Source organism: Populus nigra, chromosome 9 (genome assembly GCF_951802175.1).
Source record: "Populus nigra chromosome 9, ddPopNigr1.1, whole genome shotgun sequence".
Classification (NCBI taxonomy): domain Eukaryota; kingdom Viridiplantae; phylum Streptophyta; class Magnoliopsida; order Malpighiales; family Salicaceae; genus Populus; species Populus nigra.
The window spans coordinates 16,114,125-16,130,205 of NC_084860.1; the positions used below are offsets into that span (position 1 = coordinate 16,114,125).

General features: G+C 33.8%; 2 protein-coding genes across 2 annotated transcripts; both read right to left on the reverse strand.

The window, feature by feature from the left end:
* Positions 1–4,413: 4,413 nt before the first annotated feature.
* On the reverse strand, positions 4,414–11,806 carry LOC133702966 (uncharacterized). Its single transcript, XM_062127337.1, has 9 exons — positions 11,314–11,806; positions 11,160–11,221; positions 10,953–11,067; positions 10,753–10,876; positions 10,307–10,387; positions 9,847–10,188; positions 8,359–8,525; positions 7,438–8,273; positions 4,414–6,471 (listed from the first exon to the last, which is right to left on the reverse strand). Exons 1-9 carry the CDS (start codon positions 11,745–11,747, stop codon positions 4,997–4,999), a joined length of 3,636 nt encoding a protein of 1,211 aa, XP_061983321.1. The 5' UTR covers positions 11,748–11,806; the 3' UTR covers positions 4,414–4,996.
* An 883-nt stretch (positions 11,807–12,689) lies between these two features.
* Positions 12,690–14,315, reverse strand: LOC133702967 (DNA-directed RNA polymerases II, IV and V subunit 12). The gene is made up of 3 exons (XM_062127338.1): positions 14,158–14,315; positions 13,961–14,053; positions 12,690–12,953 (listed from the first exon to the last, which is right to left on the reverse strand). The coding sequence occupies exons 1-3, from the start codon at positions 14,195–14,197 to the stop codon at positions 12,931–12,933; spliced, it is 156 nt and encodes a 51-aa protein (XP_061983322.1). The 5' UTR covers positions 14,198–14,315; the 3' UTR covers positions 12,690–12,930.
* Positions 14,316–16,081: the final 1,766 nt, after the last annotated feature.

Below are 16,081 nucleotides of genomic sequence, written 5' to 3' on the forward strand. Positions count from 1 at the left end.
TATATATATATATATTCAACAAACATAATTCAAATTCAAGATAAATTAATTATAAATTATGCAATACAAACACAATGCCAAACAAATATAATTTCAAAATTTAAAATATTTCTAAATAGTCAAGATTAAATAGATCTTTAACTTAAAGTAATTCAACTTAAACAAAATATCAAAATATTATGAAAGTAAAATGTTTTAACATAAATATTTTAAATATAAAGTTAGGTCAATGTTATTAAGGCTAATGAAATCTAAAGCATCCCTTGTTTTGCTCAAATTCCTACAAAGTATAAACATGAAAAAAACAACATGAATATAAACCATATATATTAGTGATAAATCTAATTTTAAAAAATTAATATCATTATTAATGAAAATAGTAATAATAATTTTTAATGTTATTATTAATATCATTGTTATAGAAAATTGTAATAAAAAAGAGCTTTTTATAATTGGGTGGTTTAATTAATTAAATTGAATAAGGTTCAATTTGATTCAATGGCTTTTCAAGAGCGGAACGGAACATGTGGAATGGAACAGGAACGTTTCGGGCGGAATTTAGCCGAAAAATCCGGAACGGACCGAGATTTAAAATGAGATGAAATTTGTTCCGTTTTGTTCCGTTTTTTGAATTGGTATGGAATGTTTCGGCCATTCCAGGCGGAACGGAACGGAATTGACAACCTTGGTGGTAGTGAGTAATTTTAAACATTTTCTTAAGTCTTAAGGTATATTTTTTTCATCCCGGTGATAAAATATAACCTTAAATAATTTTTTTTATTTTATATAAAAAGATACAGGCAAAAAAAATGAGATAATTTTATTATATATAGTTTATTTTTCAAGATATAACTTTACATGTAATATAAATATTTTAAATATAATATCATAGATATTTATAAATTTTTTGGTTTATGGAGACCACTAAGAATATATTTTTTCTATTGTATCCTAATTTCATAACACAATTTATATGATTTAAAATATATGATTATTGTATAATATGGCATGTTTTGTATTTGAATGTATTTTCTAGCAATATTATCTAAATTAAAGTATTATGTGCACTAATATATCATATTAATATACTTTTATATTGTATATTAATATATCTTAATATATTATTTTCTATATAAATATATCAGTAAATTATTATTTTCTGGTAATATTATATTTGGAAGTATTTTATTAATATATTAGTGTTTATATATAAATAAAAATAATGAAGTGTTGTTCCATTTTAGTTTTTATATCTTTCATGAAGGGTATTTTTCAGTTTTTTAAACCATAAAATACTTTTTTTCATCTAAAACTTATATTTTTATCTAGTTGAAAAGTGAATTTCATTGATGAGTTTTACACAATATAGATAAACATAAAAAAAAATTCAGGAAAGTGCTTTGCATTAAAAAAAAAATTTCTTTAGAAATCTTAGGATTGGAATCGATAAAAATTAGAATTTATGTGGCTTGAATTGAAAAGATATTGAATCTATTAACTATTAATCTAAAACGCACAGGAAATCACATGCAAAATGTATAGTGAATCCCTTTATATGGTATGCATTTTCTCTTTTTCTTTTTCTTTATTAATTTTGCCCATTATAAATCAACTTGTTAGGAAATAATGTGATTGAAAGACGAGGAATCAAAATAAAAAATACAAAAGGAATGAGTGGCTTTAACAAAGTTTAGCAAAATTATTTATTGTAATCCTCATACTTTTCAAATTATAAATATTAGGTTTTTTTAGTTTCTAAAATTTAAAGGTAAAATTAATTTTTGTCTCAAATTTTATTTTTTTTATTTTTTTGACCCCTAGTTTGAGAGAAGTTAGAGAAAATTGCTAAAACTCGGTGCTTGAGAGAGAAGATTTTTGTTGGGACTAATTCCAACCATCAAAAAAATCAATATTGGTGTAATGCTAATTTGATGAGAAGAGTTCATATTAAGTTTTTTTTTTTAACTTGTAACTGCCTAAAAAAAGATGTGAGCTTGATAAGATTTTTTTGTTTCAGTTTTTTAGAGATGTTTTTTTTTTGTTTTTTAGGCCATGAATAGGTTTTATAAAGTTGCATAAGATATTTTAGGTAAAAATTGGTTTTGGGTCGGAAAAACTTATGTCCTATTTTTCCAACCATTATGACGCCTAAAAACTCGGCAGTATCAGATGGCATATTGTCTTACTTATTTTTTTTTCTAAACAATTTAGGTTGGATGATCGTTCGCCCCATTAAAAAAAATCAAGAGTCCAAGCCCACGCACGGGCCTTGCATGCCGAGCTCAACAACGCCTAGTATTTTCTGTTTTTTTTATGTGTTTTTTTAATTAATGCCTTTTTATATGTATATTTTCAAAATAATTTTAAAATTTATATATAAATTAATACCTCTTCTTTCTTTTATCTTGGTTATCTAGATTCTTTTAAATAGCGTTTATTTTTAGTTATCTTGTATACATTTAGTTTTTTGAGAGATTATTTTAATTCATCTATAATTTTTTAATATTTTATATAAATGAAATTTATTTTAAAAAAATAATAATATTTATATTTAGATAATATAATTAATACATGTAACATTGCATAATATTTTTTTGTTTTTTTATTTTATTTAATCAATTTCTTGTATGTCTATTTTATTATCATTTAATTAAATAAAAAATTAATTTTTGTGAATAAAATCGTTAAACACAACCGTCTCAGGATCGGAGTTGTAAGACTGAATATTTTGATCTACATCTGACTTTCAACTTTTTATCTTTATTTATTGTTAATGATTTTTTTTATTTATTTATTAACATATATAGTTCTCAATTTAAAAATCATAAGCATTTTTATTTTGATTTTCATATAAAAACATGTTGAAAAATAACTAGTAATTGTTTAAGCATATATGAAGGCCATCGAAATTACAAGAAAAGGAAGAATAAATCATGTCGTGATTAACTATTGTTAACATCATCAAATTAGTGGTGCCAAATTTATTAAACGACACTGCACGCATCCCAATATGAAACCTGTTTGGAAACGTGCACATATTTTTTTTTAAAAAAATTAATTTTTTAAAAAAAGAATGGTGTGAAGGTCAGATGCAAGTTGCCTCTTGCCTGCCTAATGTGCTGGATGGTCAAAACCTCAGAGGGCTTTCTTTCCTTGCAGAGATTCTATCTCCATCATTGCGCTGTAATAATGACATGTAGCAAATAATTATGCAAGGAGAAAGAATATATTCCATTTTGGACAGACAACTGGATAGGTGGAAGCCAGATGTAGAGAGCAGAAACTAAATTTATAATGTATGAGGCGAGGCGCCTACATAATTGACCAGAAATGATTTTTCCATTCATTATATGAATATTCTCTTGATCGTATATTTGAAACCGACCCAGCCTGGTAGGTTTACATGGAATCCAACCAACCCAGGATACCGAGTTAAAATATAAAGGAAAAAAAACCTGATGTGACCTAGTATGATCCAAACCCAATTACAATTCATTAACTTTTATTTTTTATAGAAACGACATCATTTTAATTTAAAAAAAACCCGATCAAAATTCAAAACCCAAGCCTGAAACCGGGCTGGCCACTGAACAGAGCATGAAAACGACATCATTTATTTTCTATGGGCTATAAATGGAAACTGAAAACATTTGTTTTGGAGTCTAGCCAGAGGAGTGTGGACCTTAAAATCTGAACAATGATTAATTATTTATTGAATATTTTTCAACGAATTCCTTATAATTAATATTATACAATATCGGTAGGTAAGAGACAGTACGCTGCGAGTTCTCACATAGCTTAATTAACTAGTAAGATTTTAAATTTATAAATTTATTTTTTAAAAATTATTAGTTTAAATTGTTCAAATCTCAAAACTATTAAAAATTTATATAATCATTAATTTTATAGCCTATAAAATTAATTAAAATACATACATGCCAACTCAAACACCACGTTAGTTTAAAAACAAAAAACAAGAGCGTCGAGATCATGTTCCTACTACTTCTTTGATGTGAAATTATACCTTTCTCTATCTCGAATAACAATGGCCGCTCCAGCGGACCTTGCAGGTGATGGGATTGTTCCTCATCACGCGCTACTGGGTAATATACTGGGGTTTTCAGAGACTCCTATAAAGGAAAAATATTATACTTATTTTTATATAACAAAAACTCCTTGGATGCGTTCAAATTCTTTACTGCTCAACCAGAGTTATATAACGAGGATCCGTTTTCAGCTTAGTTTTTCACTCAAAGATATGGTAGGGGGAAGCTTGCTTTCAAATGGAAATAGGTTAATCATCATTCTAACATAATTAGCACAACCACCCATGGCATCACTGGCTCCTATCATTAGTGGACCGTTTGAAGCTAGAGAGATGGCTGTTGCAACAGAGAAGAAAATCACCCCTAATTAACCAAGTGCATCAATGTATTTCCTTTCACATTTTTATTCTGAGAACATTAAAAAAAAAATTATTACAAATCTAACAGCATGATTAACTTTATCTATCATCTGATGCAAACTTCAGACTCCCATGTTGGCACTGCAAAATCTATAAATTGACACCTAGCAAACAGGACTGTGTTGTCAAACATTTTAACACCTACTTAAGGTTGCACATTGCATAATATTTCCTTTGGAATATAAGAATTTCCTATTAGGAAATCAATCTTCCCAAACATGCAAATCATTATCTGTACTAACCATAACAAATTAACAATGACGTTATGACATACCAGGATGGATGAGCATGCATTTGTTGGAAAAAAGAACCAGGATCCCAAACTCAAGCTCTCTGAAGAGATTTCATCCAATTGGAAGACTTCAACTGGATTATCCTTTTCAAGTCTCCAGAAAGATAAGGTCCAATTAACAACAACGCATCCTCCCATAGGGCAGAGCAATGATACACTGATTAGTAAGTGCATCCTTCAATAACTGGACCTGGTTTCTGCAAAATATTTACCAGCGAAGGGAGCATTATTTACTCGGCTCAGATGGATTCCAGTTTATTGTCTCCCATATCAGTTGTCGTGAAATGAGGTTTAGAGGGGAAGACAAAGACAGTAGATGCAGCGATTGCGGGTTGAAATGTAGCTGAATATCTTGCTGAGGTCACTGTAACTCGAGGCAATTGTTGTGAACCTGAAGCCAATGGCACAAGCTTGTAGCTAAGGGTGTGCTCAGATTTTGGAAGAACAAAAACTGTGTCACTGTGAGACCCAGATAACACAAAACTCTGTGCATCTGCCAGTGAGAACTTGACCTCTTGAAGCAACTGTGTTTGATTCCGAATTTTAATCAAGTACATAATGGGATCTCCAAGAACAGCATAAGGAGGACATTCCAGACTCAATACCAATGGGGGCAACTCTACTTTTATGTTGGGAAGTTTATGTTTGGTCAAAACCCAATCTTTTTTTGCATAAGTGGACAGATCTTCCTTTTCAGAATTCCTCCTCCATCTTAGAGACACTGACCCCAAATCAAGACTTGTAGATTCCACTTCAGGAATGACAGTGAAAACCTTTTTGAACTCTTCTCCAGGAACTAGATGGGCAGGACTCAAAAGATCCATGCCACTATGTTGCAAGGTACACGGCCTCTCAACGCCATCATCCACTTCAATAGACATTGACTGTAATAGCAAAGGAACCTCACTGCTGTTCTTGGCACCAATGACTAGTACACTAGTTTCATTAAGAGGAAGTGACGCCAACTGATCTGATCCAGGGACAGACTTGATTCTTGAAAGCAACAGTGGATCCTGGCGGAATGGCAGCATAAACTGATGGCTAAACACAACAGCAGTCTTTCCTTCAATTTGCAAGCTCTTGTGGACATGGATTCTTTGTGAAGTTGATTCATTGCTATCTGGAAAATAGCCTAATGATACAAAGAGCATAACCGGTTTGGGTCGATGCCACTTAATTTCTAGCTTGCAGGACCATGATTCTCCATCTTTTAAGACCGGAACAGAAACCAAACCAAAAGACTGCTGAATTTTCTTAATTTTGTCAGGACCAACTAGAGATTCATCTTCTCCTTCTGGCCCAGAAACTCCAAGAAGTTCAACATGATGGCTGTCCATAGAGAATGGTTCCTCTTCCCTGGGACTAAACAGCCCACCTCCTTTTACATCTACCAGATTGATTTTCAACTCACCAGAGAATATGGCATGGTCCTTGGAGACCACAGTGACAGGAATTTTGAAGCATTCCCCAACTAATGCTGGCCCAGTAGCTCCTAAAATAAGATCCACTTGTGGTTCTGGTTCTTCAACCTGGGCAGCCTTCTGACCAGAAAATGCAAGAGCGGGATCCTTCGTTGGAAAAGTTTCAGCACGGTCTTCAAACTTCCAAAGAGGTAGATCCTCCATCGAAGCAGGACTTTCAGCACCACAACATATTGTGAAGTGGGGTCTCATTTTTGCAATGACATATATGCACTCTAGCTTCCCACTTTGTTCTGCATTAAACCAAACATGGACATTATTAGTATACGATCTCACCAATCATACTGCAAGGAGATTGTTAGACAAGAAGATAACATGATAAGAAGCTCCAAATATTCAAATCTTCAACAGGATCCATCATCTTTGTCAATTAGGGTAAGGAAGTGCCAATTCGACCCAGTCAAATTGCTAAATGAACTGTATAGGGATTTGAGATTCATAGGAAAAGGAGCACACAGTTGCACCAACATGTATGGACTATGGACATATTTTATAAGGTAATTTATATTCAAAATCAACAATGAATTCATGACAAGTATTAAGTAAGTCCCTCTCTATCCCTCTCACATAAAACCATGCACAAGGACCAGGCTAAAATTCAAAATGGGAGGAGAGGGACACACCACCAGATCATGGAGGCATAATCAATATACAGCAATGCCCAGATCAAGAGCATGAAATGGATCACCCTTACATACTACGCATTATAGGAAATGAAATAGGAATTGGGGGGGTAGAGAAGAGAAAGAGGGAAATGGGAGAGAAGAAAAAGCAGGGTGATAGAAAAACGAGAATATCATTAGAGAGAGAAACAAACTTTAATCGCAATCTCAATGCTTAAATTACAACCGCAAAAATCAGGGTGATAGCTGCTCTTATTTAGGGACCCAAACCTACTAACAATATGAAATATAATAGATAAAAGGAATCCTAACTAGGAAATGGAATAGACCTGATTGATACATACTTCAAACACTAGATAGGAAATAAAACAAATCTCAAAATCTCAAATAACAATTAAAAATCCAATGCAAATCATCAAACAGTCAAATAATAAACCCTAGAAGTGTGGATTTGTTCTCCTTCACCACCTGGTTCAAACTTCCCAAGTGAAACCATTTCTTATTTGTGTGAGATATGACTTGTGTAAACTGTGATGAGAATGTAAATTAAAAATTTCATAAAATAAATTAACTGACTTGGTTTGACGTCATACGTTAACCTCAGCCATTTGTTTGTAACAAGTGCCAAAGAAGGAGCACTTTCAATTCGCCAACCTTGTTGGCCACTGGATACTGCAGCTGATGGGCTTTCAGAATTTGTGATGACAAAGTTACACTCTGATTGATTAAACTGTACTTCTAATTTATCTATGTCAACAGGTAGAGGTAATTGTGATAGAAGTGACACTGTAATCGAGGTGGATGCTCCTGGCTTAGTAACAGGTTCGTGAAAAGCAACTGAAGCAAGAAGTACCAATCTAAGGGGACTAACGAGATCAATTTCAAGATGCAGTGGATTTTCTCCATTCACTTTGAGATCACTATTGCCTTCAACTGACTGTAACCCGGTTTCTCCGCTAACAAGCTCAAAAACCTCCTTGTGTATAATTTCTCTCTGCGCAAGACTTGCAGGACCAGCAGGACCACATTCTTTATACCTGAGAGACTGGATCCCAGAATCAGATGATACAGGCAATGCAGCCAATTCAAGAGAATACTCAACGAACTCTTTCACTGTACCAGATTTCCTTGAGCACTCTCGCAAATAACCCAAGACTTCCCACAACAAAGTGACCCAACCCTCTTGTCTGTATAGAGATGCAACAGCATCAAGTAATTGTTTTGCGTTACTTAAATCACCTACCCAAAAGTATTCCTTTGCCATGTGGAACCCACATGAGTGGGCCATCCTCTGGGCTTTGAGATTAGAGAATGTTTCATAAGCTTTTTTAAGAAGAGCAATAATTTCAAAGGAATCTTGAAATCTTTTTCCTTCTGCAATAGCATAATGAGTGTACTCTTCATCAGTAAGGCTGCAGATTGAATAAACAGCACAAATAATTAGTAGAAGTGGAATACGCAAAGCAAACATTTTGAATACTAATCAGTCAAACTTACGATTGCATGATTAAGGCATCCCCTTGCTCAAGTAACCGAGCAAACTGACCGACATAAATAGAAGGTGCAACAGATTCAGCATTACTATCAATTTCATCAGCAGTTTCAGACATTGTTATTGAAAGTTCCAACGTACTTCTCTTCTCCTTCAAGTAGTGTGCAGCTAACTGTTTTGAGATCAAATGTTGTGTTCAACTCAGTAAAAAGTAGAGCCTGATTAAAAAGTACAAGTTTCTAGATGGTAAACAAACATGTAAAAAATTAAATAAAAAAGCAAGAATGAGATTAAGTTGGCTCATACATTTAATTTGCAAGTTATGCAACTAGAATCTTCAAAATGAAGATGCAATCTGAGAAGTTAAGATATAATAAAACCAACACCGCTTGCCCAGAGATTGGACTGACTAAAAATCCATTCAAGTGTAAACTGTACCTTTTCAATGTGAGGTACATTTGTGGATAAAAATATTGACAAGATATATAAAAAAGCATCATTGTCCACGTCCTTGGAAAATGATAATACAATACACTGACAGTGTAGTCATGGTGACAACCATGGGTTAAAGTATAACTTCAGACTGAAATAAAGAAAATATATTATGCATGGCAAATCCATGAACCATCAGCTTAAATTTGAGATTTAAGATAATATCAAAACATGACATCAAGACTATCATATATGGTCACACAAGAAACTCCTCTATGTTTGTCTCCCAAGTGGCATCAAAGCTCATAGTTTGAATGGATGCATGCCATGATGCCACAAACACTACCCTGGTTACTAGGTTTTGCATGGTAGAATGGTTAAGAATGAATGGCGATTCCCATGGTTTCTCCTCCCTTGGTCAAGTAGCCTCTTGGAGATCCTCAAAGCAACAAATCATTATCGAAGGATTTTGCTCAAGTTGGGTAGTCCCCAATGTGAATGGCACTAATTCTTGAGGGGGATCTTTATTAGCAACAGGTATGGGTAAGAATTCTACATTAATTAAAAGTCAAGAAAGTTAAGACATAAATGGATCCATGACACCTTTGCTTTTATGCTCAAGGTAGTGAACGAAAAAATCACTGAGATTCTCCTACATTTTCTCATAAGAAACTTTCCAGTGCTCACCTCTCCATAAAACTACATGCAGGACAAGCACAAAACATAAAAAGAAAAGTACCCCCTCTTCAAAAAAGAAAAAAAAAAAGAGAACAAAAAGGAAAGGAAAACAAAAGAAAAAATATGTCTGATTAATTAAAAATTCAGCATTGGTCAAATCTTGGACTGCAATAACCTGTCCCCTTAGGATTTCAAAATGAGTATGCCAATAAGATGCTAAATTTTTTGGTGAAAATCATTTCTCATCTTTCCTTTTGCTGCTCCTTTTTAATTAAAAGACAGGGTGAAAACATTCATATATCAACTGTAATATGGGGAAACAGCAGTTTCTCCCAAACACAATAAGAAGTTAAAATACCAGGAAGTTATAGAAAGTCACTCACCTGATAATAATAAGCTGGTAGAAATTCCCACTCAGTCAAAGCCAGGTCTGCAGTGCCTAAAGTTGTATTTGAATTGCTATGAATAGTTTTTGAGCTTGTCTCGAGCAATTCAGCAAATACCAGAAATTGTCTGCTCATCCATTCCCAGTGAAGAAATGCAACATCTGTGGGTCCTACAAGCCTCCTGTATGAAACATTATGCTGGCGGAACCATGTAATTGCTTCTACCACCTTTCCACCATGCAATAACAGGGTTGCTATTTTGAAATGCAATTGCTCTGCAACAGTTTTTATCTGAACCAGGCGTTGAATCAATGGCAACTTCTTTGCTGTCCCAACCATCTGATGACAAACTTATGAGTCCAAGTAAAGGAATAGTATCTATGAAAACATTCTGTAGCATGAACATAGATAAACGAAAAAAAGACTTGTTTGGAATTGTATGGGTACATGAATATACCTCCCGCAATATTTGATATGCATCCTCATAAAACCTCAAAGCTTCAACCCAATCTCTCCGGAACTCTGCATATACAGCAACCTAGCAATTCAAGACAACAAAGTGAGCAATTTAAACTGACTTACACATTGACTGATATTTAAAATGACAGACCTTGCATATTGTCTTTTGTGGAAGTACTAGATTATATACATTATCTATGCTTACACAAATTCATAAGAACAAGCAACAAAACACTGCAAGCACATTCCAAGTTAGCAGTGAATCAAAGGTTTGTGTTACATTTACTGTTAAACATAATCAAAGGATTCTTCATTACTCAAAAGAGGGTTCACTAGTATGACACAATTAAAGTCACAATATAATCATCCAGGCTTCACCAGCACAATTCAATAATCACATAACAAGTTTTAATCTCTTGATCAAACAAAAATGAAAACCCTTACTTTAAAGCAATAGCGAACATTCAACTCATGAGAATTGAAACTCTTCTTTTCAACACGAGTTTTAATCTTCCGCCCTTCATCTTTATAATACACGTTCGCTAATTCCGCAAACGTGCCTCGCAGCCTGCAAAATCCGCACTCCACATTCACATCGACCATAAAAACACATAAATCACAAACAACAAGACAACAAAACATGCCTGTCAAGTGATTGTTTCAGTAGCAAATCATCACTAGCATTGAAAATAACAAGATATTTCGCATCAATTTCCGCACGCTTGCGTAACGCAATCATTCGATCCTCACTGATCTCATCTGCATCATGATCAGTAACAATCTAAAAATTACCAAAATCATCAACTTTACCATCTCAATTAATTAGAACATTACAGCATAAAGAAAATTACCATTCGAAGAAGATTGCACAACAACAACAATCAATTTAATATTCTTCGGCCGAGTCGCATTTCTGCTCACCAACAACACAACAAAAATAATTAGCAAGACGGAGCGAAATTAATAGAAAAGAAAAGAAAAACTACATATTAAGATATTATTTACTTGATATTTTCAATGTCAGTACAAACTTGAAGCCATTGAGCAGGATCGCCAGAAACATGACCGGAGCTAAAAAGAGCAGCGACGACAGACGGAACTCGAGTTCGATGTTTAAGTAGCCAATCTCTCTTTAAAATTCCTCCATTATTAGCTGGATCAGATTTGGTCGGCTTGGAGAGGAGGAGAGTGATTTTGGAGAAATCGGGTAAGGCTAAAGTGTTTATCGGCGGTTGTTCAGCGTTGAGAAAAGAGGAGATTAGCGAATGGTGATCCGTGCAGCCTACTAGTGAAACCAGTGCTACCGGTGGCGTGCGTAATTCTTCTGGATATTCTTCCATTGCTGTTGAAATGAATTGATTTGGATTTGGATTTGGATTTGTGTCAAAATCTTCAGTCTGTTTTCTGCCGGTGACGATTTGAAGGGAAGGCATGGACATTTCTTTTTTTCTCCTTTCACATCTTTAGTGGGCTGGATCGGACTGGACCATGTGATCCACCAGAAGCGGATCTGTTGACTGTATCCAGCATTCCGGCCCACTAACTTCTGGCTTTCCTCCTCTCTCTTTTTTACCCGATATATTTTGCCTACATTTTATTTTTTGTGTTAATTATATATATATATATAAGAGAGCGTTGACTGTAGCTTTCTCCCTGCCTCGGAAAAGCATGATCTCTGTCGCCCAGCAATCTCACAGTTATTGGTCTGTGAAGATACATTGCCAGTTGCTCAATTTGATTTGACTAAGCTAAACATAAATTTATGCTTGAGAGGTGATTGTCCATGTGCTAACAAGAGAGAGATTCTAAAAGAACAGGAGTGATGATGGCCTTCTAAACTGCTTGAATCTCACAGGTGAACAGAAAATCTCACCTGAGTGAGACCCCATATATCCTCCTTATGAGAAGTTTGGTTTCAAACTCCGACTCAACTAGGAAAAGCATACCATGCCATTGTGCCTTGGATTATCCACATCTCAGGTTGACATTGATTGATAGAATTTTTTGCTACGTATGAACACTACTAGTGAGGAACATGGACTCGAAGCAGAGCTAATACCTGCCCGCTCTAGACCAGTCTCAGGTTCTTCAGTTAAAACAGATAGCACGCCTCCTGCATACTTCACGTAGCCAGAAATGAAATGTTTAATCCGCATCAAAAGCACCATGCGTGAACAGTTGGGTTTCACACTTGAAACAGATACAAAGACCGAGAGTACTTGGATTTTGGCAATCCAGCATGGACGAGCAGGTTTGAGAGAGTTAGTTCAGTTCAGGATAGGGGCAATGGGAAGGAGCATAGCCGCTGGGACTTGGGAGTTACCTTACCAATAATTCAAAGCAATTCACTTTCTGAAACAACTTTAAACACGGACAGCACATAATTAACAACCTTTCATTGTATCAGAATGTCACAAGCACAAACTTTTAATCTTCATCCATTAACAAGTTGCAAGGGCTAACAGAAACACTTCACAGTATATACGGTTCATATGATTCCAATACTAAATCAGCTATACTGCTGGTGGTCTCATGAAACTAAAAGGCAGACATAACACATCCAATACGCCAACCATGCCTCGATGCTGATTCAGGCGCAAAATGCACATCCCCATCCATCCCTCAGCGTGCCTCATATTGCACAACTGCAAGAAGAGAATTTACATGTCAGACACATACCTAAGCACCAATTCCTTAAAATCATCATGTGCAGGGGTTGCGGATTGCAGTTCCAGATACAAATAGTCAGAATTATTGATGGCAAAACCACACAGGATAAAAAGAAGCATATGATAGATAGGAGTTAACAGCCACACGTCAAAATCATCAAGAAACAACACAAGACCTAGGTAGACCAAAGTGATATATCCTAGCTACTAAGTGCATAGACTGGCATTGCATTACATGAATTTAGGAAAAAAATTCTGAAGTAGGGTTTCCAATGCTTTTTCACCAATGCAGCACACATTGATGAATCATTTACATATAGAGACATAAATGCTTAGCCAGTCAACCAAATTATTGTGCCTTGCACACAATTTTTGAAGTCACCACCTTTGCTCTTTATTTGCGTCAATTACACATATGATTTTGAACTCCTACCATTAATTGTAAATACAACACACAAGCATAATCTTTAAAGTTCTACCATGACGAACTATCTAAAACAATAAAACTTGATGTGTACATCATGCACAACAACCACTGAAAAAGAAAACAAAAACTGAGCTGCTTCACATGAATTGTGTGAAACACTACCGACCACCACCATGATTGAAGTTAGCAACTATTTAGGAAGCAGAAACAACCAAACAGCGATGTGACCACATCAACGAGCCGAAGCTCCTTAATTTCTACGCTAAAATGTACATTCATGACACCATGAAAATGCAATATCTACAAACCACCACTCTTACCAAAACCCGCAAATTAAACACAACTAACTATTTCATCGGGAAAAAACATTGCAAATTCTTAACCAACAGGAACACCTCAAAAAACCAAACAAAACAGTGATAGTGTTCAATCCCCCACCCAAAACAAAGAAATATTACAATAACCACCTCAAAAACTTAATCTAGCTAACACAAGCCCACATAAAAAACATGAGGGAAACAACAAAATCAATCAAATAAATAAAATAAAAACGTACTTCGACGAGTACGCTTCTTGTAAAGAATACGGTAACCGCACTCTCTGCACTGAATAACATCTCCTGGCTTTAAAGTATTCTCCATTCCACAATCTACAAAAATTAAGAAATATATAGATAAAACATGATCAAAAGCAAAATTTAAAAGAAACCCACGATTCTATTTCATTTTCTGTGACAGAACGTGAAATTCTTGCCTCCACAGATGTAGCTGACAGGTTCTGGTTGAGGATCCATAGCTCAGCAGAGAGGGTTTTAGGGTTTCTCTCTTTTTTGGTTTGACAATTTAACGACCTGGCGTGCGCGTTTGAGTTTTATTTCATATTTTCCATAAGTTAGTGTATTTGTGGGGAAGGTTCTAGACTTGGGCCTGTACTGGATCACAGTTACTAGACTTTTTTCTAAATAGTTAATTTGGAATTCGGCTGATCCGGCCTGAATCCCGAGCTAGATTTCAAAAAATTAGTCAACTCAAAGTTTAAAGTTGACTTAATCAGCTGGACGGATCAAAACATATAACCGGTCAGAACTTAATTTAGCTTTTTTTTTATTTTATTTTTTAAAAAATAACATCATTTTTATTCATCTATATTAACTCACTCAACCTATATTTTATATCAAATCATCGAACAAAATCTGATGCAATAACTTCACGATTTATTACTTGTATTGTGTAGAATTTAAAAATTATTAAAAAATAAAAATTAATTTGTTCTTTGCAAAGGAAGTCATGAAGTTCCACCATGGTCCAAAGTAATTATAATTACAAGAAACTCTAAAATGTATCATTTTTTTATTATATCAATTTATAATGATTTTTTTTTATAATTTAGTCCTTAAACTTTATTTCCCAAATCTTTTCTTAAAATAAAAAGGATACAAATTATATTTTAAACTATACAAGATGAGCTAAATCAGTTTTAAAAAAATTACGTGTGAGGACTGGTCCTTAGACCTAGCAATCAATCTATTATATGAATGAAATGAGTTTTTAGAAACAAAGTCGGTGAGCATGGGATCATAGTTAGAAACAAAACTATACTGGTTGCAAAGAGTTATAACCAAGAAAAAGGCATTGATTATAAAAAAACCCATGAGCAATTTAAGTTAAGGAGGGATGAAATTAAAAATGAGGGACCATAGTATAAAACAAGGAAAAAAAATAGCAATTTAGAAAGTAGGGCAAAAATTTATTTTGGTCCTCTTATATTTTAAATTATAACTTTTTTGGTTCCTTAATATTTTAAAATTTTAATTGTGGTACAAAACCTTATTTTTCTTACTTTTCAATTAGTTATTTGAAAAATGAAAGAGAAAGTCATCGGATGTCAGTGATAGACAGAGAAAATATTGGTTGACATTGATATAACCCATAAAAAAAAATTAATTTTGATGTCAATGAGTTCCATTCAATGAGATGAGTCAAATAGGTGTTATTTGGCCTTCCCATTGCCCGGGATTGTAGATCTTAGCTTGAGAAGGTTTTTTTTGTTTTAGTTTGATTTTAGATCAATTTTTAGGTTATTTTGAGTCATATACGAGTTTATAAAGTATATAAAGTGTTTGAGTCAATTTTTGAAAAAAATGGTTGAGAAATAGATGTTTAGGTGAAAAAGTCACCACCTTCGATTTTCAAGTTATCACAGTAGCTAGAATTTAGGGAGAAGCAAATAACGCGTTGTCTATCTTACCAGACGAAATGTCATCAACTTTTTTTTTTATCTAAAGAATTTAGAGATATAATACAGGTTATCTACCCCTTAAAAACCTAAAAAAAAAGAAGTCAAGCCAAGCGTGCTAAGCCACCCAAACAAGGTTTGTAGGCATGAGTATTTTGTTTGTCAATTGATTTTTTTTCTTTTATTAATTTTATGATTTAATGTTGAGTTTTTATTGATTTATTGAGATTTTTTTTGGATTTTAACACATTTTAAATAAAATTTTATGATGTTTTTTAATGCAATACGATTTAATTTTTACTTAGTTCACGTATAAGATTTTATCTTTTTAATGATATTAGGAGGTATTCTTTCCATGTAACCTACTTAAATTTGTTCTTTAATTTTATCCAATTATTTTATGAAAAGTGTTTTTTTTATTTGATTAAACAAAATATTATTT